Here is a 25900-nt window from a genome sequence, read left to right on the forward strand (position 1 = left end):
TCAAGAATTCCCTCTAATCCTATCCCCTTTCCTCTCAGGGTATCGTGGGAAGACCTAGAACACATGGAATGAGGTCATTCAAGAAGGTTGCTCACCACCTTCTCACAGGAAACCCATGCTGGGCACTAAATGTGGCCAAAACTGAAAAATGTGTTGCTGGAAAAGCGCGGCAGGTCAGGCAGCATCAGAGGAGCAGGAGAATCGATGTTTCAGGCATACGCCCTTCTTCAGGAATGAGGAGGGTGTGCCAAGCAGGCTAAGATAAAACGTAGGGAGGAGAGACTTGGGGGAGGGCCGCTGGCAATATGATAGGTGAAAGGAGGTTAAGGTGAGGGTGATAGGCCGGAGAGGGGGTGGGGGCGGAGAGGTTGGGAAGAAGATTGCAAGTCAAGAAGGCGGTGCTGAGTCCGAGGGTTGGGACTGAGGAAAGGTGGGGGGAGGGGAAATGAGGAAGCTGGAGAAATCAGCATTCATCCCTTGTAGTTGGAGGGTTCCTAGGTGGAAGATGAGGCGCTCTACCTCCAGGTGTCGTGTTGCCATGGTCTGGCGATTGAGGAGGCCAAGGACCTGCAAGTCCTTGGCGGAGTGGGAGGGGGAGTTAAAGTGTTCAGCCTCGGGGGTGGTTAGGTTGGTTGGTCCGGGTGTCCCAGAGGTGTTTTCCTCCGCTACATCGATGACTGTATTGGCGCTACCTCGTGCTCCCACGAGGAGGTTGAACAGTTCATCCACTTTACCAACACCTTCCATCCCGACCTCAAATTTACGTGGACCACCTCAGACTCCTCCCTTCCCTTCCTAGACCTCTCCATTTCTATCTCGGACGACCGACTCAACATGGACGTTTACTATAAACCGACTGACTCCCAGATGACCTAGATTACACTCCTCCCACCCTGCCACCTGTAAAAAAGCCATCCCATATTCCCAATTCCTTCGCCTCCGTCGTATCTGCTGCCAGGAGGACCAATCCCAATACCGAACAACCCAGATGGCCTCCTTCTTCAAAGACCGCAATTTCCCCTCAGACGTGGTTGGCGATGCTCTCCACCGCATCTCCTCCACTTACCGCTCCTCCGCCCTTGAACCCCACCCCTCCATCGCCACCAGGACAGAACCCCACTGGTCCTTACCTACCACCCCACCAACCTCCATATACATCATATCATCCTTGGTCATTCCGCCACCTCCAAACAGACCCCACCACCAGGGATATATTTCCCTCCCCTCCCCTATCAGCATTCCAAATAGACCACTCCCTCCGCGACTCCCTTGTCAGGTCCACACCCCCCACCAACCCAACCTCCACCCCCGCACCTTCCCCTGCAACCACAAGAAATGAAAAACTTGTGCCCACACCACCCCCTCACTTCCCTCCATGGCCCCAAGGGATCCTTCCATTTCTGTCACAAAATCACCTGCACCTCTACACACATCATTTATTGCATCTGCTGCAGCCGATGTGGCTTCCTATACATTGGGGAGACAGGCCGCCTACTTGCGTAACGTTTCAGAGAACACCTCTGGGACACCTGCACCAACCAACCCAACCGCACTGTGGCTGAACCCTTTAACTCCCCCTCCCACTCCGTCAAGGACATGCAGGTCCTTGGCCTCCTCCATCGCCAGACCATGGCAACATGACGCCTGGAGGAAGAGCGCCTCATCTTCCGTCTAGGAACCCTCCAACCATAAGGGATGAATGCTGATTTTTCCAGCTTCCTCATTTCCCCTCCCCCCACCTTTTCTCATTCCCAACCCTCTGACTCAGCACTGCCTTCTTGACCTGCAATCTTCTTCCCGACCTCTCTGCCCCCACCCCCCACCACCCCCAACCTATCACCCTCACCTTAACCTCCTTCCACCTATCACATTCCCAACGCCCCTCCCCCAAGTCCCTCCTCCCTACCTTTTATCTTAGCCTGCTTGGCACACCCTCCTTATTCCTGAAGAAGGGGTTATGCCCGAAACGTCGATTCTCCTGCTCCTTTGATGCTGCCGGACCTGCTGCGCTTTTCCAGCAACACATTTTTCAGCTCTGATCTCCAGCATCTGCACTACCCTCTTTCTCCTACTAAACATGGCCAATCCAGCAATGACCACACCTCATGCATGACTAATAGAAAATTTCCCTTGGTTTGATTATCTTTATCAAATGCATAACCTTCAGATTGACTGCACTCTGTGATTGCACTGGAGCTGCTGCAGATGTGATCGATTAGGATGTTGCCTGAGCTGGAGTGATTCAACTGTGAAGACAGACTTGATAGGCTGGTTATTGAAGAAACCTCTCGAGACTCAGACCTCGAGAACTGATTAGTTTATTACACGATATATCATGGGGAATTTACCATCCTAACTGTGGCTCAGTGCGCTATTCCGAAGTACATCAGGATACTACAGGATTATATAGAGAAAGCAGATAGGAGCTGATCGTTAATTACACAGTTTGGTATGCATACAAGTTGGTACTAAATTAGAGGTTAGCCATTGTTGTGGTTCTGTTCGCCGAGCTGGGAATTTGTGTTGCAAACGTTTCGTCCCCTGTCTAGGTGACATCCTCAGTGCTTAGGAGCCTCCTGTGAAGCGCTTCTGTGATCTTTCCTCCGGCATTTGTAGTGGTTTGAATCTGCTGCTTCCGGTTGTCAGTTCCAGCAGTCCGTTGCAGTGGTCGGTATATTGGGTCCAGGTTGATGTGCTTATTGATTGAATCTGTGGAAGAGTGCCATGCCTCTAGGAATTCCCTGGCTGTTCTCTGTTTGGCTTGTCCTATAATAGTAGGGTTGTCCCAGTCGAACTCATGTTGCTTGTCATCTGCGTGTGAGGCTACTAAGAATTCTTGGACATCATCAGAAATATACACATAGACAAGAAAGAACCATGGTCTCATTCGATGTAACGGCACTGTTCACCTCTATCGACAAAACCCTAGCCAGAGAAACTATAGCCAACCTGTGGACATACAGAACAGACAACAGGACGTTGAACCTATCAACAAAGACGGCATACTTAAACTACTGGACTTGTGCCTCACAACACACTTCACATTCAACAACCAAATATACGAACAAATCAACGGCACACCCATGGGCTCACCGATCTCTGGACTCATAGCAGAAGCAGTAATGCAAAGGTTAGAACAAACAGTCTTCCCGCAAATTCAACCCAAACTCTGGGTCAGATATGTGGATGACACCTTTGTAATCATTAAAAACACAGAAATAGAGAACACACACTGGATCATCAATGCCACACTCACAGGAATCAGATTCACTAGAGAGGAAGAAAAGGACAACCAACTCCCATTCCTAGACGTGATGGTACAGAGAACACCGAATGGAAAATTCACCACAAAGGTTTACAGGAAAGGCACACACACAGACCAAGTCCTAAACTATGAAAGCAACCACCCAACACACACAAAAGAAGTTGCATCAAGACACTATTCAAAAGGGCCACAACACACTGCAGTACACCAGAACTGCAAAAAGAGGAAGAAGAACACCTATACAATGTATTCGCCAAAAACGGATACCTGCGCAATTTCATCAACAGATGCCTAAGGGAAAGACAACGGAACGAGGACGTGCCCCAACCCAAAGGACTAGCCACACTACCATACATCAGGAGCATTTCCGAACTGACAGTCAGACTACTGCGACCACTAGGACTCATAACAGCACACAAACCAACAGCCACTCTCAGACAACAACTCACCAGAACGAAGGACCCGATACCCAACATGAGCAAAACCAATGTAGTGTACAAAATCCCATGCAAGGACTGCACAAAACACTACATAGGACAAACAGGGAAGACAGCTAACGATCCGTATACACGAACACCAACTAGACACGAAACGACACGACCAGATATCCTTAGTAGCCACACACGCAGATGACAAGCAACATGAATTTGACTGGGACAACACTACTATTATAGGACAAGCCAAACAGAGAACAGCCAGGGAATTCCTAGAGGCATTGCACTCATCCACAGATTCAATCAATAAGTCATCGACCTGGACCCAATATACCGACCACCGCAACGGAGAGCTAGAACTGACAGCCGGAAGTAGCAGATTCAAACCACTACAAATGCCGGAGGAAAGATCACAGAAGTGCTTCACAGGAGGCTCCCAAGCACTGAGGATGTCACCTAGACAGGGGACGAAACGTCTGCAACACAAATTCCCAGCTCGGCAAACAGAACCACAACAACAAGCACCGGAGCTACAAATCTTCTCACAAACTTAGAGGTTAGCTATTCGGGTCAAAACTAAAGCACTATTATGCATTCCACAAGTGGACAGAACAAATAGCATCACCATTTGTTCTATTTACACAGATTGCTAACACTAAGCAGATACTGGATTAGTGGTGCTGGAAGAGCACAGCAGTTCAGGCAGCATCCAACGAGCAGCGAAATCGGCATTTCGGGCAAAAGCCCTTCATCAGGAATGATTCCTGATTGAAGGGCTTTTGCCCGAAACGTCGATTTCACTGCTCATTGGATGCTGCCTGAACTGCTGAGCTCTTCCAGCACCACTAATCCAGTATTTGGTTTCCAGCATCTGCAGTTATTGTTTTTACCTCGTTGATTTTAACACTAAGCAGAGATGTCCCCCATTAGCTGAATGACCGTGCAGTGGCAATAACACGTGAAGGAAGTGGGGACTAGTTGACAAGTCCATATCTGCTTGACTGGTTCTACAACCTGCACTGATCATTCATCAAAGGGAGGAAACACTGACTTGACACCTTAGGAAGATAAGTCCGACCTTTCACATTACCTCATAGTAAGGAATGCACAGCTAGCAAAGGTCTGGGGACACAAAAGTTTCTCAGTCGAATTAGGAAAATGGCTTCCAAGCCAACCATGTTAACTTTTCCCCAACACTGTTTAATTCAGAGAAGACTCAGTGGGACATGGAGGAGATCTGATCAACGCACACCAACAGGTTCTGAAGAGCATAGACATGGTTTATTGGGAGAACTTTTGGCATAAATAGAAGGTCCAATAATTAGCAGGTAGCGTTATAAGATAAGAATCAGGAGATTCAGGTGGGACTTGAGTCGCATAGTTTTTCACTCAGAGGATTGTGGGTATCTAAGACTCATTGCCTGTAAAACTGGTCAGGGCAGGAACCCCCGAGACATTTAAGAGCTATTCAAATGAACACTTGAGATAATTAATATACGAGGTTCAGGGCCAAGTGCTGGAAAATGAGGTGAGAATAGATCAATGTTTGATGACTGGGACAGCAACATGGGCTGATGGACCTCCTTCCATGCTATCAGATGGTTCTATTCAATTTCATTGGTGCTTCTTTCCATCCTCTCAAACCCTCTTGATATCATCCTGCAGTCAACAGCTGTCCTCTTCATTATTAACTTATTCAGTCAAGGATTTGTCATCTGTAAATTTACTTTTTGAGGTCTATGTTATGCACAGCATTCACCAGGAGACTAATGATGGGCATGCAGAGTGGGTCTAGCCAGCATGCAGAAACCCTGCCAATAATAAACAAATATAATTTAAGGTCAGGGTAAAGTGGGTTTTACTCTAGTTTATTACTCACAGGGTCAGATAGTGTGTATTCCTCCATGGACAGAGCAGTGCGAAGTGCCTCTGTCATTCACTCTCATTCTGTTTCTTTCCACAGATTCCTCTTGCCCAGAGGGTTCCAGGTATCGCATTATGATGCCAATGGGACTCTAGTGACAGAGACAGACACTGGAATGGTGAGAGTGCAATAAGGTTTAAAGAGAGAACTGCAATCTTTCTTTCTCTTTCCTATTCCTGCTATTTCTTCCTTAGCTGTCCGGTGCATATGTTGTCAGCATCAAAGCACTTTGGCTTTTGTTTTGAAAGATAGGAGCTGGGAATTGCTGGAGGGTTGCAGCTCAGGCATCACCAGAGCTTCTTCTATGACCCTATGACCTGGGATAAAGCAGCCTGTTTGATTGGTACCTCAACGACCACTTTCAATATTTTCCCTCCACCACCAACATACAGGAGCAGCAGAGGGACCATTATCAGCCACTTGGATCTTAATTGGCAATGGATTGTGGAGAAATCAAACCATCCACTCGTTAGATTCATATTTTGGAGAAAAAAAATCTAATGTTTAGGGGAAAACATGTTGGTTTCAATAGAAGTTGGCTGAATAATAAGAGGCAGAAACGTATCATTTCTGGGTTGGCAAGATGTAATGAGTAGCATTTGACAGGGATCTTATTTCTGGATTCGTGGTGCTGGAAGAGCACAGCAGTTCAGGCAGCATCCAACGAGCAGCGAAATCAACGTTTCGGGCAAAAGCCCTTCATCAGGTATAAAGGCAGTGAGCCTGAAGCATGGAGAGATAAGCTAGAGGAGGGTGGGGGTGGGGAGAGAGTAGCATAGAGTACAATGGGTGAGTGGGGGAGGAGATGAAGGTGATAGGTCAAGGAGGAGAGGGTGGAGTGGATAGGTGGAAAAGGAGATAGGCAGGTTGGACAAGTCAAGGAGACAATAACTGAGCTGGAAGTTTGAAACTAGGATGAGGTGGGAGAAGGGGAAATGAGGAAGCTGTTGAAGTCCACATTGATGCCCTGGGGTTGAAGTGTTCCGAGGCGGAAGATGAAGCGTTCTTCCTCCAGGCGTCTGGTGGTGAGGGAGCGGCAGTGAAGGAGGCCCAGGACCTCCATGTCCTCGGCAGAGTGGGAGGGGGAGTTGAAATGTTGGGCAACGGGGCGGTGTGGTTGATTAGTGCGGGTGTCTCGGAGATGTTCCCTAAAGCGCTCTGCTAGGAGGCGCCCAGTCTCCCCAATGTAGAGGAGACCACATCGAGAGCAACGGATACAATAAATGATATTAGTGGATGTGCAGGTAAAGCTTTGATGGATGTGGAAGGCTCCTTTAGGGCCTTGGATAGAGGTGAGGGAGGAGGTGTGGGCACAGGTTTTACAGTTCCTGCGGTGGTAGGGGAAAGTGCCAGAATGGGAGGGTGGGTCGTAGGGGGGTGTGGACCTGACCAGGTAGTCGCGGAGGGAACGGTCTTTGTGGAAGGCGGAAAGGGGTGGGGAGGGAAATATATCCCTGGTGGTGGGGTCTTTTTGGAGGTGGCGGAAATGTTGGTGGATGATTTGGTTTATGCGAAGGTTTGTAGGGTGCAAGGTGAGCACCAGGGGCGTTCTGTCCTTGTTACGGTTGGAGGGGTGGGGTTTGAGGGCAGAGGTGCGGGATGTGGACGAGATGCGTTGGAGGGCATCTTTAACCACGTGGGAAGGGAAATTGCGGTCTCTAAAGAAGGAGGCCATCTGGTGTGTTCTGTGGTGGAACTGGTCCTCCTGGGAGCAGATACGGCGGAGGCGGAGAAATTGGGAATATGGGATGGCATTTTTGCAAGAGATTGGGTGGGAAGAGGTATAATCCAGGTAGCTGTGGGAGTCGGTGGGTTTGTAAAAAATGTCAGTGTCAAGTCGGTCGTCACTAATGGAGATGGAGAGGTCCAGGAAGGGGAGCGAGGTGCTCAAATTGAATGCAGATTTCTCCACCTTTCTCATTTCCCCTCCCTCCACCTTTTCTCAGTCCCAACCCTCAGACTCAGCACCGCCTTCTTGACCTGCCAGCTTCTTCCCGACCTCTCCGCCCCCACCCCCTCTCCGGCCTATCACCCTCACCTTAACCTCCTTCCACCTATCGTATTCCCAGCGCCCCTCCCCCAAGTCCCTCCTCCCTACCTTTTGTTTTAGCCTTCTTGGTACACCCTCCTCATTCCTGAAGAAGGGCTTATGCCCGAAATGTTGATTCTCCTGTTCCTTTGATGCTGTCTGACCTGCTGCGCTTTTCCAGCAACACATTTTTAATCTATGTGTGGAGCCAGAAGAGGGAGGTGAGGTCCTAAATGAATACTTTGTGTTGGTATTCACCAAAGAAAAGGAATTGGTGGAGGATGATGTCAGGAAAAGCTGTGTCCAATTTCTAAGCCAAGTTGCTATTAAAAAGGAAGCGGTGTTGTGCATCTTAAAAAGCATTAAGGTAGATAAGCCCCCAGGGTCCTGATGGGATCTCTCTCAGAATATTTAAGGGAGGCAAGAGAACAAATTGCTGGAGAATTGATAGACATCTTTGGCCACAAGTGAGGTCCCCCCAGAGGACTAGAGAATAGCCAATGTTGTCCCATTGTTTAAGAAAGGTAGCAGCGTTAATCCAGGAAATTACAGGCCTGTGAGTCTCAAATCGGTGGTTGGGAAATTAATGGAAAAGATTCACAGGGACAAGATCCACATGCATTTCGAAGCAAATGGACTTCTTAGTGACAGACAGCATGATTTTGTGCATGGGAAAAGTTTTTTGAGGAGGTGAAGATGATTGATGAGGGAAACAAAAGATGATTTTATCCACATGAACTTCAGTAAAGCCTTTGACAAGGTCTCTCACGACAGACACAAAAGGTGACGTCACATGGTATCGGGGTGAGCTAACAAGATGAATACAGAACTGGCTTAGTCGGAGGAGAGAGAGGTATCGGTGGAAGGATGCTTTTCACAATGGAGGGCTGCGACTAGTAGTATTCCACAATGATCAGTGCTGGGACCTCTACTGTTCACATGAATGATTTGGAAGAAAATGTGGCTGGTCTAATTTGTACATTTGTGGACAATACAAAAGTAGTGGAGTTGCAGACATTGAGGAGGATTGTCAGAGGGTACAGCAGGATCTAGAACGGTTGGAGGCATGGGCAGAAAAATGACAGATGGAGATTAAGCCAGATAAATGTGAGGTAATACATTTTGGAAGGTCAAAAACAGATGGAAATTATACAGTGAATGGCAGAACCCTTCAGAGTATTGATGTACAGAGGGATCTGGATGTGCAGGTCCACAGATTACTGAAGATGGCAGCACAGATAGATAAGTTGGTTAAAAGAAAAAGGCTTCCGGCATGCTTGCCTTCATTGGGAGGGGCACTGAATAGCAGGATAGGCAAGTTATGCTGCAGCTTTTGTGACAATTCTGTCATTTTAAAAAGGTCATTTTGTCCTGGGATATTTTTGGAGAGAGATTTTGAAGGCAGAGGCATGGAACCAGCTACTGGAGATGGCCGAAGTAAACAACTGAGGAGGCCTTTAGATTTGTTTTTTTAAAAAGGTTGGAACAATAGAAGCAGCTTGAATGGGAGTGGCCAGTTCTCACAGACCAAGCGCTTTTTTTAACTTTAGCAATCAGAAGCTGTTTGGGGTCCCCAGACGAATTAGAAATTTCAGTGAATGATTCCGAGCTGCTACTTTTGCTAAAATCTCTCTTGATGTTGTCTCCTCAAAGCTTGGAGAACAGCATGTAAGAATCTGTGTATGAATTTGCCTTTTTGCGAAGGAGTGTGTTTGTGGGATGTTACCATATTGGAACAGTTAATTATTAATAGGTACTGCATCTACAATAGAGTCATAGAGACATAAACCATGGAAACATACCTTTTGGTCCAACTTATCAATGCTGAACAGATATCCTAAATTAACCTCATCCCATTTGCCAGCATTTGGCCCATATCCCTCTAAACCCTTCCTATCCATATACCCATCGGATGCTTGTTAAATGTTGCACTTGTAAAATCTTCCACCACTTCCTCTTGCAGCTCATTCTGCCACGCATCACCCTCTGTGTGAAGAAGTTGCCCTTTAGGTCCCTGTTAAACTTGCTCCCTCTCATCTTAAACCTACGCCCTCCAGATTTAGACTCCCCACCCCAGGGAAAAGACTTTGTCAATTTACTCTATCCATTCCCCTTGTGATCTTATAAACCCCTATAAGGTCGACCCTCAGCCTCCGATGCTCCAAGGAAAGTAGCCCCAGTTTACTCAGCCTCTCCCTACAGCCCAAACCCACTAACATATTTATAAATCTTTTCTGAACACTTTCATGTTTCACAACATCCTTCTTCCAGCAACAAGACCAGAATTACACACAGTATTCCAAAAGCAGCCTAACCAATGTCCTGTTGTGCGGGATAAGTGGCTGTCCGGCCCTATCTCCGGCACTTTTATTTCCCTTCCCAGGAACAAAGACACGGAGGAGTCTGTCCAAAACTTTTTCATTCAACTTTGCAAAGTCGGGTGTTGTTCCCAAAGGTACACACACAAGCATAGTAATCTGCACGCATTATATACATGTATATGTGGGCTGGGTCTCCTACTGCTGTCTTGACCAATGAGTGCTAGGGTTCCCCACTGTTTTCCTTATTTGGGTTCTGGTGCCTGCGATTATTTTGTTATTCACTTGGCCAATCAGTGTTCGAGCTCCCTGTTCTTTCCTTATATGGATGATGTTGTACAACTGTGGTTAAGGGCGGTCTCTCAACTATCGAGGAAAGCTGTTACAATTGTTTCATTCATATAAACATGGGGGAGGTCCGGCAACAGTTTCGAGTGTCTGCTTGTGTTTACTATAAGGTAGAAAAGACTAAAATGCAGCTAACCGTTTAAAAATTACACTACCCCCTACAAATACCCCGTGTCTTTTCTTACGGCCTGTAATTTTTAAACCGTAAGTTTCTTCTCCAGGCATTTAATAACTCCCGAGCTTGCTCATCAAACTGCCCGTCTCTAATACTACCCCCGCCCAAGAGGGATTCACGTTGTTCCATCTCGAGATTCATTCGTTCAACCTGCCCATAGGGAACATCCCTCTTAGTAAGGGCGGTTTCGATCAGTCGTTGAGTTAATCCCCGGACACAGGGAATAACGCAACACCCAAGGGCAGTGAGTACCCCTGCCACCACTATACATGAGACAAGAAAGGGAACGACCACCCCCGTCCATTCACCAAACCAAGCTTCCAACCAGTCCGTGAGGCCAGAGTCGATGCCCAAGTTTTCGGCCAGTTCGTCCGCCAATGTGGTGAGTCCATCCAGGGCGCGGGTGATGGACCCATCAGGGGCTGTGTTGTTGGGGATGAAAGTGCAGCATTGAGTGCCTATCATGACACAAACACCCCCCTTCTCTGCCAACATCATGTCTAAGGCCAACCTATTTTCCCACGCCATCCTACTAGTGGCGTCCAGTTGTTCTGCTATTCCTTTCACTGCATCCCGGGTATAATTAATGAACCTCTGCTGATTGTAGTAAATATAATTAATCCAATCCATGTTCTTATTGATGGTCACCCACCAGAACAGTGACGACTCAAAACCCGCCGCTATCTGGTTCCTAGCCTTGTATTCGTCAGGAACACCCCTGGGGACCCCTATGGCATCTAAATATATGTTATCATCGAAAGAGGTCTCCAAAGCTCTCTCAGTTCTTCCACTAGAACGGGGTTGCTCTTGTTTTTCGAATGCCAGGGTGAATGGGATGGCCAATTGAACGATCGCACAAGTGCCCGTCCATTTTTGGGGCAGGGTCGGTTGCAGAACCCTCCCACCACAGTACCACCAGAGGTCTGCCCTAGGCACATGAATGTGGGAGTAATTCCCGCCCCCGGTAGTTTCATTGACCAGCCGAATTGATCCGCTGCACTTGTCAAATGTCCCCACATCGTTGTCCCACTGCAGTCCCGTCCGAGAGACGCAGGCCTGGTGCGTACCCGTTACCCCTGAGAATGATGGCGGGCGGGGCGCCCCCTCAGACCTGATGGGGGGAAACTTCAAACTCAAGGGTCGACAAGTGGAGTCGTTCCAGGCCTCTCGGTCCTGGTACAGCCCTATCATGCAGTCCAAGGCTCGTGGGTGTTTCTCCCATCCCAGCGGGAATGGGACCACCTGAGGGTTAGGGCGGGCACTCGTGCATGCGTAGCAATCACTCTTTTTCATGCTCCTCACAGTATATTTGACCCATTCCATCCAGGCATTCGCCTCCCCGTATCCCGTTTCTATTTCAAAGGTCTTTTCCAAATCCGTCACCTCAATTCTTCTAATCTTTTCCTGCTCATCAGTGGCGGATGAGCCCCCAGACTCAGCTTCAATGACCGTGATATACGTGCAGCACAGCTGCAACCCCTCCCGTCCTGCCTGGCCCCCAACTCTAATACCCAGTATTGTTCCATTAAGGCTCGCCCCGTTCTTTCCCAAGTTCTTTATGATCAGATAGAGCGGATTGCACTGACTCTGCCCACAATCCCGTCCAGGGGTGATGGGATCACGGACAACTGACACCATAGCCTGGACCCCGGGGGCTGGAGGCCTATTTATGCCTTCCCTACCATGCAATTGTAATACTAATGTCTGACCCTGGAATCCCCTTTCTCTCTCTAGGTTCCACTTAGTTTGATTCAGTTCACTTTTAGTCCTACAGGGCACCAACCCACATAGGTCTAAGCTAAATGTCTGTGTTGGTTTGTTGGCAAGCACGGAGATGGAGAACCACTTTCAGTCCTCTAGTTGTTTTTTTCCGGAGGCCAAATTGGGTAACACGCACACTATGACCCAGCCCAAGGATAATGGCATAGCAAGTTAACAATACGATTGACCGCATTTTGTCGCGACACCTGTAGCCAGAGGGCACAGTTCCTTTAGACTCGCCAAAGTCCGATTAGTTCGTTCTCAGGGTCTCTGTTCCTTAGATGCCTTTGTCAGAGAGGTTCGTTCGTCCTCCGTCGGTTGTGGCACTGGTCCCTTGACTCGAGTGTAATGTGTCCAGCCCTTTTCGGCCGTACGGACAGCCGTTTCGGTAGTCAAAAGTACCAGGAAGGGACCGTCCCAAGTTGGTTCGAGGGTACGTTGCTTCCAGCTTTTAATCAGGACCCACTGGCCCGGCTTGACGGTGTGCACCGCAAACTCGAGGGGTGGCGTCTGTGCCAAAAGTCCCTGTTGGCGTAAACGAGATAGAGCAGACCCCAGAGCCACCACATATTTTTGCACAAACATATCCCGAGACTCGAATACAGGAGGTTCCCCCTTCGGCCCATGGAACGGGAGGCCAAACAGCATTTCGAAAGGGGAGACGCCCAAATCCCGCCTTGGCTGGGTGCGAATTTGCAATAGGGCAAGGGGTAGGCATTTGGTCCAAGGCAGGCCGATTTCACTAGTGAGTTTGGTTAGCTGCTTTTTGATGGTCTGGTTCATTCTTTCGACCTTGCCCGAGGAGGGGGGATGCCAGGGGGTGTGCAAATCCCAGTCAATCCCCATTGCTTGCACGACATTCTGGAGGACGGTCGAGGTGAAGTGGCTCCCCTGGTCAGAGTCAATAGCGCGGGGTAGCCCAAATCGTGGGATGATTTGTTCGAGTAGAATCTTGCTAACCTGAGTTGCCGTTGCCGTGGTAGTGGGAAAGCTTCCACCCATCCTGTCAGGTGATCTACTACTACTAATAGATACTTCAGGTGACCTATGGGGGGGAGCTCAGTGTAATCTACCTGGACATACTCAAACGGCCTATAGGCCGGACTCCTACCCCCTTGTCTTGCATGCTGCCGCAGCCCCCTTTTGTTAATCTTTCGACATGTTATGCAATCTCCTGTGACCTGCTTGGCTACCGTGTACAGACCAGGGTGAGCATATCGGCGCAGGAAGGCATCACACAGTGCCTGGGCGCCCCAGTGACCCCCTTGGTGTAGACGGGCAATAATGTCCCGCGTCAACGGTCGATTTAGTAGCTGGCGGCCATCGGGTAAGGTCCACTTGCCTTCCCTATCCTTTGTACCCCCCAGAGACGCAAGAAGAGTTTCTTCTTTGTCAGTAAACGTGGGCACTTCGGTAATTTCGGATATCTGGGGAATCCTTACCAGGCAGTTTATTACTTCCTTCCCCATCCCAGCCAATTTTGCCTGTTCATCTGCCAATTGATTCCCCAGGGTCTCTATTTTATCGTCTTTCTGGTGTCCTTTCACATGTACTACAGCAATCTCTTGTGGCAGCAACAAATCCTCCAAGATCATGGCTACTAGTTCCTCGTGGACCAACTCCTTTCCTCTACTATTTATCATTTCCCTTTCTTTCCAGATCTTCCCAAAGGTGTGTACTACCCCAAAGGCATACTTAGAGTCAGTGTAGGTTGTCCCGGCTATTCCCTTTAAATTCCTCAGAGCCCGGTGCAAGGCGTACAATTCGCACGTTTGTGCGGACCAGGCATTCGGTAGCCGTCCACTTTCCACTAATTCCCAACCAGTCTCACTAATGACTGCATAACCGTTGTGTCTTTTCCCATCTATCACTCGAGAGGACCCGTCAATGTACCACCGCCTTCCTGCATGTAAGGGGGTATCCCTCAGATCTTCCCTCACTTTACTCTGGTACTCTATTATGTCTGAACAGCAGTGTTCCAGTTCCTCCTCCCCTTCCCCTTTCCAAAGAAAGTCCGCCGGGTTCTGGCAGCCCCCGACTTCTATTCGGAGGTCTCCTCGGTCTAACAATATGGCTTCATATTTCAGAATCCTCGAGTCAGTCAGCCACCTCCCGGCCTTCTGATTCAGGATAGTTCTAACCTGGTGGGGAGTAGTGACTGTCAAGGGGGCCCCGAAAGTCAACTTCCTGCTTTCCTCTACCAGCTTTGCCGTGGCTGCCACCGCTTGGACACACTCCGGCAACCCTCGGGAGACTGGATCCAGAATTTTTGACAGGAAAGCCACGGGCTTCCTTTTTCCCCCCCAATCCTGGGTCAATACTCCAAGAGCGGTTCCCTTTCTGGAGTTCACAAAGAGGCGAAATGTCTTACTAAAATCCGGCAAGCTTAAAACAGGTGCGGCCATCAATTTTTCTTTTAGGATTCCAATTAACTTTTTCTCCCCCTCCTCCCATTTTATTCTGTTGGGTGCCTCCTCAATGAGTTTTAGGTACAAGTCTTTAGTAAGGGGGGCATAGTCGTCTATCCATAACCGACAATAGCCTAAGAGTCCCAAGAACATCCGCAACTCTCTTTTGGTCGTTGGGAGGCCTAGTTCGATTATTGCCCGCACTCTTTCCGGACTTATTCGTTTCTGTCCCTGGCTTATCAAGTGTCCCAGGTACTTAACCTCTTTCTCGACATATTGGAGCTTCTTCTGACTCACTCTTAACCCCTTCTCAGCTAGGTAATTTAACAGGGCATTAGTCCCAAGTAGGACGTCCTCCTCCGCCGGTCCGGATAAAAGGAGATCGTCCACGTATTGTATAAGCTTAAGGGCCGGGGACAAGGTTAGTCCCTCCAATAATTGTTCCAGAATCTGCCCGAACAGAGTCGGGGACTCAGTGAATCCTTGGGGGAGCACGGTCCACCTGTACTGCTGTTTTCTGCCAGTATCAGGATCCTCCCATTCAAAAGCAAAAAGATCCCTACTGTCCTTGTCCAGGGGACACGCCCAGAAGGCATCCTTTAAGTCTATAACACTAAACCAGCCGTGGTCCGGGGGTATTCGCCCCAGAATAGTGTATGGGTTCGGTACCACAGGGTGCCGTACTTGGACAATTTTATTTACTTCCCTTAGGTCTTGGACCATTCGGTAGCTCCCGTCCGACTTCCGGACCGGCAGGATGGGGGAATTGTATCGTGACATACAGGGCTCTACCAATCCATCTTTTATTAGGTCTTCCATAACTGTCTTCAGGCCCTGCCTCCCTTCCCACGAGATGGGGTATTGGCGCACTCTGACGTCGGGGCTCTGGGGCTTTAAGTTTACCTCCACAGGTCGAATTGCGAGTCCCCCCCGGTTCCCTTTGGCGACCCAAACCCTAGGGTCTATCTCTGTCAATCGGGACTCACTAAGGTATGACATGGTAACGGCTAATTCTTCCTCTTCTCCCACTTCTATTCGTAATCCGAAACGGACTATCAAATCCCGTCCCAACAACCCATAGGGAAGATGGGGGAGGTGAAGGAGTTCCACCTGGAGCTCCTCCTCCTCCAGCCGCAAGGGTTGTGGTTCGAATATTTTCGCACTAAAAACCCCACCCTTAACTCCTGAAATGTTTAATGTTTTAGCTTGGAAGCCAACCCCTAGGATGGAGGGGAATTGAGGACCTGCCGGCGCCTGTGTCAACTAAGAAGGTAACATCTTGTCTAAATGGGCCCACCCATAAATTTACCAGGGGTTCTTGGTAGGCCCGTGTTCCGATCCTCCCCTGACTTCCCTAATCCATTTGTTCACGCTCCATTTCATACATCCCTTCTCTTTCCCTTTTAAACTCGGGACAATCCCTTTTGAAGTGTCCCAGTTTCCCGCAATGGTAACATCCGGCCTTCTGAGGCCGCTCAATTCCATAAGATCCTCCTCTCTCACTTCTGCCCCGTCTCGCTTCTCTCCCTCTCCAACTTTTCTTCGACGTTCCTCTTTCCACCCCATAACCTCCCTCCCCCATTCCGGTGGACTTACAAGCTTCCTGTACGGCTGCCACCATCATTTTTGTCTTATGTTTCTCCCTTATTATATCCCTCTGAACGTACACCTTCTGTGCTTCCCGTAATAATTCTGCAACATCCTTTTCAGCCCAATCCTCCACTTTCTGTAATTTCTTCTGAATGTCAGGCCATGACTTAGTCACAAAGTGCACCTTAAGCATGCCCTTGCCTATTTCCCCATCGGGGTCTAAACCTGAATACTTTCGCATGGACTCCCGCAAACGGTCTAATAACTCACTCGGGGATTCATCCTTTTTCTGTCCAACTTCGAATGCTTTCGCTAAATTCCGCTGTTTGGGCACGCAGGTTTGGATCCCCCTGATTATAAGGCTTCTGAGATCTGTCATATTGGCCCGTCCCCCTGCGTTGTTATGATCCCACCGGGGGTCCTCTAAGGGGTACTTCTGCTCTCCACGCTGAGGGCCGTCCTGATGCTCCCTATCCCAAATGGCCATTGCACTATTCCGGATCATAACAATTTCATCGTAATTAAATAGTATTCTCATCATGGCCTGCAGTTCAGCCCATGTGTATATACTGGGCCCCAGAAATTGGTCCAGTTGTATTCCCACACTGACGGGGTCGTCCAGTAGACGGGGTAGTTCATTACGGAGTTGCCGGATATCCCCAGAATTTAAAGGTTGTACTACGAACCCGGTCCGTTCGTTCCCAAACGGCACCTCTCGTAAGGGGTTCAGCTGTTCAATATTGTCACTCCTCCCAGCTCTCAATCCCTCTTCTCGACCTTTCCGCATCTCGAGTCGGACTGATTTCCTAGTGCCTGGGGTGAGTTCTGCGCCCCCTCCTGTGCCCCCCCCCCCCAGCAGTCCCTTCCTCACTGGTCGTAGCCTGCTGGGACTCGGATTTATCCGTCGCAGGAGGGAGGTCTGCGCTGGACGCCTGGTCGTGCGCGGGTGGTATATACGGGGGCAGGGCAGACGGTGGCAAACCGTCGGTGAGGATGTCCCAAGACTTCTGGGGCTTCCTCGGGTCTGTTTGGGGAATCAGAGGATAGAGACGCGTGGGACTCTCGCCGTCGCCCGCCAACCAGGCGGCGGCGTATTTGCTCTCCTCTGGGTCAAACGGTTGTTTTCTGTTAACATATACATTTAGGATTTGACACACCCAGTCTTCATCAGACCCATACTCGGGCCAAACTACCGAGGGGGCGCGGATAGGTTCTTTGGTCCATATAAAACAACAATATTTTATCATGGTCTCTTTCTTTAAGTCCTTCGTTCTACTACTGTCCGTCCATAGACTTAACTTCCGACCTAATGGACTATCGGGGGGTATTTCTTTCCCATTTGCAGTCTTCCCTGACTTTTCCTTAGTAAATCTAGAAGTCTATCTTCGGTCCTGGTCTTAAACGCCCAAAGCGTTTTCACAGATGACCGTCAAAACCACGCGGCCAACAAGGAAGAACAAAAGAATCTCTTACCTTGATCCGTGCACGGAGTTGTCTGGCCTTTTTAAATGTGTGTACCCCCGTGTATAGTCACTAACCGGTCGTCCCAGCACTCGTCCGTGTGTTCCTTTTCCAGGATTCAAAATTATTTTTAAATGAGCCGGGTCACATCCTCTCTTGGCCGAGGGCCGACGGACCAAGCTGATCAGTGAGAAGTATAAATATATACTAGACGCGTCTTTGTTGTAATCAGGCTTGATCCGTGAGCCGAAGAGACTGCCCCCCCCCCCCGGCAATAATTATTTCATCCCGGACGAGCCCCCAATTGTGCGGGATAAGTGGCTGTCCGGCCCTATCTCCGGCATTTTTATTTCCCTTCCCAGGAACAAAGACACGGAGGAGTCTGTCCAAAACTTTTTCATTCAACTTTGCAAAGTCGGGTGTTGTTCCCAAAGGTACACACACAAGCATAGTAATCTCCACGCATTATATACATGTATATGTGGGCTGGGTCTCCTACTGCTGTCTTGAGCAATGAGTGCTAGGGTTCCCCACTGTTTTCCTTATTTGGGTTCTGGTGCCTGCGATTATTTTGTTATTCACTTGGCCAATCAGTGTTCGAGCTCCCCGTTCTTTCCTTATATGGATGATGTTGTACAACTGTGGTTAAGGGCAGTCTCTCAACTATCGAGGAAAGCTGTTACAATTGTTTCATTCATATAAACATGGGGGAGGTCCGGCAACAGTTTCGAGTGTCTGCTTGTGTTTACTATAAGGTAGAAAAGACTAAAATGCAGCTAACCGTTTAAAAATTACACTACCCCCTACACTGTACAACCACAACATTCTGGGTAATTCAAGATGGAGGACGGGAAAAAATTGTGGCTGTAAGAGCTGCTCTTTTTTTTAGGTATTTTAGGGGTTAGAGGTGATTTCCTTGAATTCCAAGAGCAGGAATTACTGTTCTGTATGCTGTTGCATTGTTTTGGAACTTTGGAGAAAAAAGGTCAAAACAACAGCACTTTGAAAAGGGAGAAGGACAGGCAACAGACAGCACATGGTCAGTGAAGGAGAGAAAGAAACCCACAATGCTAACTGACACAGCAATGAATCTGTGCAGTTACTGCATTTGCTGTTGGAATTCATGGATCTCTGGACATCGGAGTGTGTTTAACAAAACTAAACAAACAGCAAAATTCATAACTGATCTTGGAGGAACCTGTGTGGGAGAGCTCACAGCACAGGAACAGGTAAGTGTATAGTTTTTAAAGTGTAATCTTGCTGTAAGTCTACAGTAGTGGGTAGAGTGGTTTCTTTCTTGATTATACATTTATTAAGATCTGTATCTTGATTAAACTTTAAAAATATAAGACATAAGTATGAAGTTAGCTTGGAGAAATCTTTTTTAGAGCAATAAGACGGGGCTATTTTTTGGGTCTGTCAATTGTAAAGGAGTAAAGATGGCCTTTAGTAAATGCTCTTCTTGTTGGGTGTGGGAGTTCAGGGAGAATTTACAGGTTACTGAGGATTATGTTTGCAGTATATGTCTTTGGTTGTGAATCCTATCAGATCAAATGGATCATTTGGAGTGACAGTTGGAGGCAATGAGGAATTTACAAGAGCAATGAGGTGTGACAGATGGTAGTTACAGGAAGGGAGAAAAGCTACAGATACAATCGGATAGATGGGTTAACTCCAGGAAAGGTAGGAGAGTTAGGCAGGTAGTGCAGGAGTCTTCTGTGGCTATTCCCATTTCAAACAATTATGCTGCTTTAGAAAATGTAGGGGTGATAGACTCTCAGGGAAATGAAAAGCCAAGTTTCTGTTATCAAGGTAGGCTCGAATGTAGTAAGGGGTACTTTGGATTCCAAGCGATCGATTATGATAGAGGATTCTCAAGTCAGAGGCACAGACAGACCTTTCTACGGCCAGCAGTGAAAAAATCAGAATGATGTGTTGCCTTCATGGTGCCAGGATCAAGGATGTCTCAGAGAGGGTGCAGAGTGTCCTCAAAGGGGAGAGGGACCAGCAGGAGGTCATTGTACACATTGGAATCAATGACATAGGAAAGGAAAAGGTTGAAATTCTGAAGGGAGAATACAGAAATATAGGCAGGAATTTAAAAATGAGGTCCATGAGTGTAGTAATATCTGGATTACTCTCGGTGGTGCGAACTCCTGAGAGTAGGAATAGGAGGATAGAGCAGATGAATATGTGGCTGGGGACCTGGTGCAAGGGAGAAGAGTTCATATTTTTGGATCATTGGAATCTCTTCAGGGGTAGAAGTCACCTGTACAAGAAGAATGGATTTCACCTAAATTGGAAGGGCAATTGGGAAAAGAAGCGAGTCAAACAATCAGAACAGGCAGGGACAGAGCAGAGAACAAGGTAGGACTAATAAATTAAACAGTCCAAAGATGGGCAGGACAGGTGAATTGCCTGTAGTGTTAGGTGGAAATGAGTCTGGGTGGGTTATGCTTCAGAGTGTCAGTGTGGACTTGCTGGGCCACATGGCCTACTTTCAAACTGCAAGGAATCTAATCATAGACTGGCACTGCCATAGTGTTAAGGGTTTAAATGAAGAGGAATTTGTTAAGTGTATGTAAGAACATTTTCTGATTCAGTGTGGATGTACCGACAGAAAAAGGTGCAAAACTTGACCTGCTCTTGGGAAATAAGGCAGATGACTGAGGTGTCAGTAGGGGAGCACGTTGGGGCCAGGGACCATAATTATATCAGTTTTAAAATAGTGATGGCAATGGATAGATGGGATCTAAAGGTTGAAGTTCGAAATTAGAGGAAGGCTAATTTTGATGGTGTGAGGCAAAAACTTTCAAAAGCTGACTGGGGGCAGATGTTCGCAGGTAAAGGGACTGCTGGAAAATGGGAAGCCTTCAGAAATGAGATAACGAGAGTCCAGAGACAGTATACTCCTGTTAGGCTGAAAGGAAAGGCCGGTAGGTATAGGGAATGCTGGATGACTCGAGAAATTGAGGCTTCAGTTAAGAAAAAGAAAGAAGCTTACGTCAGGTAAAGGCAGGAGAGATTGAGTGAATCCTTGGGTATATGAAGGCAGTAGGGGTATACTTCAGAGGAAAATCAGGAGGGAAAAAGGGGACATGAGACAGCTTTGGCAAATAGGGCTAAGGATAAACTAAAGGTTTTTATAAATACATTAAGGACAAAATAGTAACTAGGAAGAGAATAGGGCCCCTCAAAGATCAGCAAGGTAGCCTATGTGTGGAGCTCTAAAAGATGTAGGAGATACTAAACGAGTATTTTGCATCAGCATTTACTGTGGAGAAGGACGTGGAAGATATATAACATGGGGAAGTAGATGGTGACATTTTGAAAAAGGTTCATATTAAATAGGAGGAGGTGCTGGATGTCTTGAAATGCATAAAAGCGTATAAGTCCCCAGAACATGATCAAGTGTACTCCAGTACTCAGTGGGAAGCTAGGGAAGTGATTGCTGGGCCCCTTGCTGAGATATTTGTATCATTGATAGTCGCAGGTGAGGTGCCGGAAGACTGGAGGTTGGGTAACATGGTTCACTCACTTCTTTAAGAAATGTGGTAAGGAAAAGTCAGATAACGAAATAGGTGCGCCTGACATAGGTGATGGGCAAGTTGTTGGAGGGAATCCTGAGGGACAGGATTTACACACATTTAGAAAGACAAGGATAGATTAGGGATAGTCAGCATTGCTTTGTGTGTGGGAAATCGTGTTTCATGAACTTGATTGAGTTTTTTGAAGAAGTAACAAAGACGATTGATGCGGGCAGAGTTGTGGACGTGATCTATATGGACTTCGGTAAGGCATGGGAGACTGGTTAGCAAATTGAGATCTCATGGAATACAGAGATAACAAGCCATTTGGATACATAACCAGCTGGAAGGTAGAAGACAGAGGGTGGTGATGGAGGGTTGCTTTTCAGAATAGAGACCAGATAAGTATGAGGTGCTGCATTTTGGAAAAGCAAATCAGAGCAGGACTTACACAGTTAATGGTAAGGTCCTCAGGACAAAGAGACATTGGGGTGTAGTTTCAAAGTTCCTAGAAAATAGAGTCACAGGTAGATGGGATAGTGAAGAAGGCATTTGGTATGTTTTCCTTTATTGGTCAGAGTATTAAGCATAGGATGATTAAGGGCTTTTGCCTGAAACGTCGATTTTCCTGCTCCTCGGATGCTGCCTGACCTGCTGTGCTTTTCCAGCACCACTGTAATCTAGAGTATTGAGTATAGGAGTTGAGAGGTTATGTTGCGGTTTTACAGGGCATTGGTTAGGCCACTTTTGGAATATAGTATGAAATTCTGATCTCCTTCTTATCAGAAAAATGTTGTGAATCTTGAAAGGATTCAGAAAAGATTTACAAGTATGTTGCCAGGTTTAGAGGACTTGAGCTTGAGGGAGAGGCTGAATAGGCTGGGGCTGTTTTCCCTGAGGCATTGGAGGTTGAGGGGTGACTTTATGGAGGTTTATAAAATCATGAGAGGCATGGATAGCATAAATAGACAACGTCTTTTTTTCCCTGGACGGGGGAGTCCAGAACTAGAGGGTATAGGTTTAGGATGAGAGGGGAAAGATATAAAAGAGGCCTAAGGGGCAACATCTTCTCACAGAGGGTTTTGCCAGTATGGAATAAGCTGCCAGAGGAAGTGGCGGAGGCTGGTACAATTACAGCATTTAATCGGGATGGATACATGAACAGGAAGACTTGAGAGGGATATTGGCGAAATGCTGACAAAAGAGACTTGATTAGGTTAGGACATCTGGTTGGCATGGACGGGTTTGACCGAAGGGTCTGTTTCCATGCTGGACATCTCTGACTCTATAACATGAAATCCCAACTTCCATATTCAATGCACTGTTATTTGGTTACGTCTGTCAATAGTTATGGAATTTTAAATTCCTCTTTATTTTGTTTGTATTTTAACTATCGTGTTTAAATTGTGTGTTGCTTAATGTCGAGTAGTTTAACCAGTTGCATCACATCTGGAACATACACTTCACATTTACCTTTAAAATAAGAAAATTCTGGCCACCACACTATCAGACGGATGCCTTGGAGAGGGTCCAGAAAACGTTTACCAGGATGTTGCCTGGCCTGGGGGATTTAGCTATGAAGAAAGGTTGGACAGACTGGGTTTGCTTTCACTGGAATGCAGGAGGTTGACAGGGGCAACCTAATAGAAGTTGAGAAGATTGTGAATGGCGTGGATAGAGTGGAAAGTATGAGACTTTTTCCCAGGGTGGGAGAGGTCAATTACTAGGGGACACAGGTTCAAGATGTGAGGGGGGCAAGTTTAAAAGAGACATCTGAGGCACATTTTTCACACAAAGGGCAGTGAGTGCTGCTCAAGGAGGTGGTGCAAGCAGACAAAATAGCAGCTTTCAAGAAGCATGTGGACAAGTACATGAATAGGAAGTGAACAGAGGGATATGGATCCTGTAACTGAAGACAGTTTTAGTATAGAAGAACAAAATGTGTTGGCACAGGTTTGAAGGGCTGAAGGGCCTGTTCCTGTACTGCATCATCCTTTAGTGCTCTATTGTTTTTGTTGTTCTGCAAACTCCACACAGTCACACAAGGCTGGAATCAACCTAGGTCTCCAGCACTGTGAGGCAGTTGTGCTAACCACTGAGCCTCCGTGCTGTGGAAATGTGGTGGAGGCAGGTACAAGTGAGGCATTCAAGAGTGCAGTGAGTGATTATTGGAACAGAAACACAAACAACTCTGTGACTCATTCTCAGATTTATTCTCACATGCCATACATTAAAGTCAGAAATATCTCACTTTAGCACTAACAGTGGAACGTAGCTCTGGGCAGACAATGATACTGAGTCTGGACTAGTGGTGCTAGAAGAGCACAGCAGTTCAGGCAGCATCCAAGTAGCTTCGAAATCGACGTTTCGGGCAAAAGCCCTTCATCAGGAATAAAGGCAGTGAGCCTGAAGCGTGGAGAGATAAGCTAGAGGAGGGTGGGGGTGGGGAGAAAGTAGCATAGAGTACAATGGGTGAGTGGGGGAGGGGATGAAGGTGATAGGTCAAGGAGGAGAGGGTGGAGTGGATAGGTGGAAAAGAAGATAGGCAGGTAGGACAAGTCAAGGGGACAGTTACTGAGCTGAAAGTTTAGAACTAAGGTGAGGAGGGGGAAGGGGAAATGAGGAAACTGTTGAAGTCCACATTGATGCCCTGGGGTTGAAGTGTTCCGAGGCGGAAGATGAGGCGTTCTTCCTCCAGGCGTCTGGTGGTGAGGGAGCGGCGGTGAAGGAGGCCCAGGACCTCCATGTCCTCAGCAGAGTGGGAGGGGGAGTTGAAATGTTGGGCCACGGAGCGGTGTAGTTGATTGGTGCGGGTGTCCTGGAGATGTTCCCTAAAGCGCTCTGCTTGGAGGCGCCCAGTCTCCCCAATGTAGAGGAGACCACATCGGGAGCAACGGATACAATAAATGATATTAGTGGATGTGCAAGTAAAACTTTGATGGATGTGGAAGGCTCCTTTAGAGCCTTGGATAGAGGTGAGGGAGGAGGTGTGGGCACAGGTTTTACAGTTCCTGTGGTGGCAGGATTGGAGGGTGGGTTGTTTGGGGGCGTGGACCTGACCAGGTAGTCGCGGAGGGAATGGTCTTTGCGGAAGGCAGAAAGGGGTGGGGAGGGAAATATATCCCTGGTAGTGGGGTCTGTTTGGAGGTGGCGGAAATGTCGGCGGATGATTTGGTTTATGCGAAGGTTGGTAGGGTGGAAGGTGAGCACCAGGGGCGTTCTGTCCTTGTTATGGTTGGAGGGGTGGGGTCTGAGGGCGGAGGTGTGGGATATTGACGAAATGCGATGGAGGGCATCTTTAAACATGTGGGAAGGGAAATTGCGTTCTCTAAAGAAGGAGGCCATCTGGTGTGTTCTGTGGTGGAACTGGTCCTCCTGGGAGCAGATCCGGCGGAGGCGGAGGAATTGGGAATACGGGATGGCATTTTTGCAAGAGGTAGAGTGGGAAGAGGTGTAATCCAGGTAGCTGTGGGAGTCGGTGGGTTTGTAAAAAATGTCAGTGTCAAGTTGGTCGTCACTAATGGAGATGGAGAGATCCAGGAAGGGGAGGGAGGTGTCAGAGATGGTCCAGGTAAATTTAAGGTCAGGGTGGAATGTGTTGGTGAAGTTGATGAACTGCTCAACCTCCTCGCGGGAGCACGAGGTGGCGCCAATGCAGTCATTAATGTAGCGGAGGAAGAGGTGGGGAGTGGTGCCGGTGTAATTACAGAAGATCAACTGCTCTACGTTGCCAACAAAGAGACAGGCATAGCTGGGGCCCATACGTGTGCCCATGGCTACCCCTTGGTCTGGAGGAAGTGGGAGGATTCACAGGAGAAATTGTTAAGGATGAGGACCAGTTCGGCCAAACGAATGAGAGTGTCGGTGGAAGGGTACTGTTGGGGACATCTGGAGAGGAAAAAATGGAGAGCTTGGAGGCCCTGGTCATGGCGGATGGAGGTGTAGAGGGATTGGATATCCATGGTGAAGATGAGGGGTTGGGGGCCAGGGAAATGGAAGTCTTGGAGGAGGTGGAGGGCGTGGGTGGTGTCTCGAACGTATGTGGGGAGTTCCTGGACTAGGGGGGAATAGGACAGTGTCGAGGTAGGTAGAGATGAGTTCAGTGGGGCAGGAACATGCTGAGACAATGTGTCGGCCAGGGTGGTCAGGCTTGTGGATCTTGGGAAGGAGGTAGAACCGGGCAGTGCGGGGTTCCCGGACTATGAGGTTGGAAGCTGTGGGTGGGAGATCTCCTGAGGTGATGAGGTTTTTTATGGTCTTGGAGATGATGGTTTGGTGATGGGGGTGGGGGTCATGGTCGAGGGGGCAGTAGGAAGAGGTGTCCTCGAGTTGACGTTTGGCTTCAGCGGTGTAGAGGTCAGTGCGCCAGACTACCACTGCACCCCCTTTATCCGCTGGCTTGATGGTGAGGTTGGGATTGGAGCAGAGGGATTGGAGGGCTGCGCGTTGTGAGGGTGAGAGGTTGGAGTAGGGGAGGGAGGTAGACAGGTTGAGGCGGTTAATGTCCCGGTGGCCGTTGGAAATGAAGAGGTCGAGGGCAGGTAATAGGCCAGCGCGGGGTGTCCAGGTGGATGCAGTGTGTTGGAGGTGGGCAAAGGGGTCCTCGGAAGGTGGGCGGGAGTCCTGATTGTGAAAGTAAGCTCGGAGGCGCAGGCGATGG

General features: G+C 48.2%; 1 protein-coding gene across 1 annotated transcript in view; it reads left to right on the forward strand.

Annotated features, from left to right (window-relative positions):
* LOC140480825 (disintegrin and metalloproteinase domain-containing protein 12-like) overlaps nucleotides 1–25900 on the forward strand; it is a 241911-nt gene that overhangs the window by 74414 nt on the left and 141597 nt on the right. Inside the window, exon 4 of the mRNA XM_072576274.1 lies at nucleotides 5663–5741. Coding sequence (XP_072432375.1) covers nucleotides 5663–5741 — 79 coding nt within the window. The remainder of the gene's footprint in view (nucleotides 1–5662; nucleotides 5742–25900) is intronic.

Source organism: Chiloscyllium punctatum, chromosome 1 (assembly GCF_047496795.1).
Source record: "Chiloscyllium punctatum isolate Juve2018m chromosome 1, sChiPun1.3, whole genome shotgun sequence".
In the NCBI taxonomy this organism is placed as follows: Eukaryota; Metazoa; Chordata; class Chondrichthyes; order Orectolobiformes; family Hemiscylliidae; genus Chiloscyllium; species Chiloscyllium punctatum.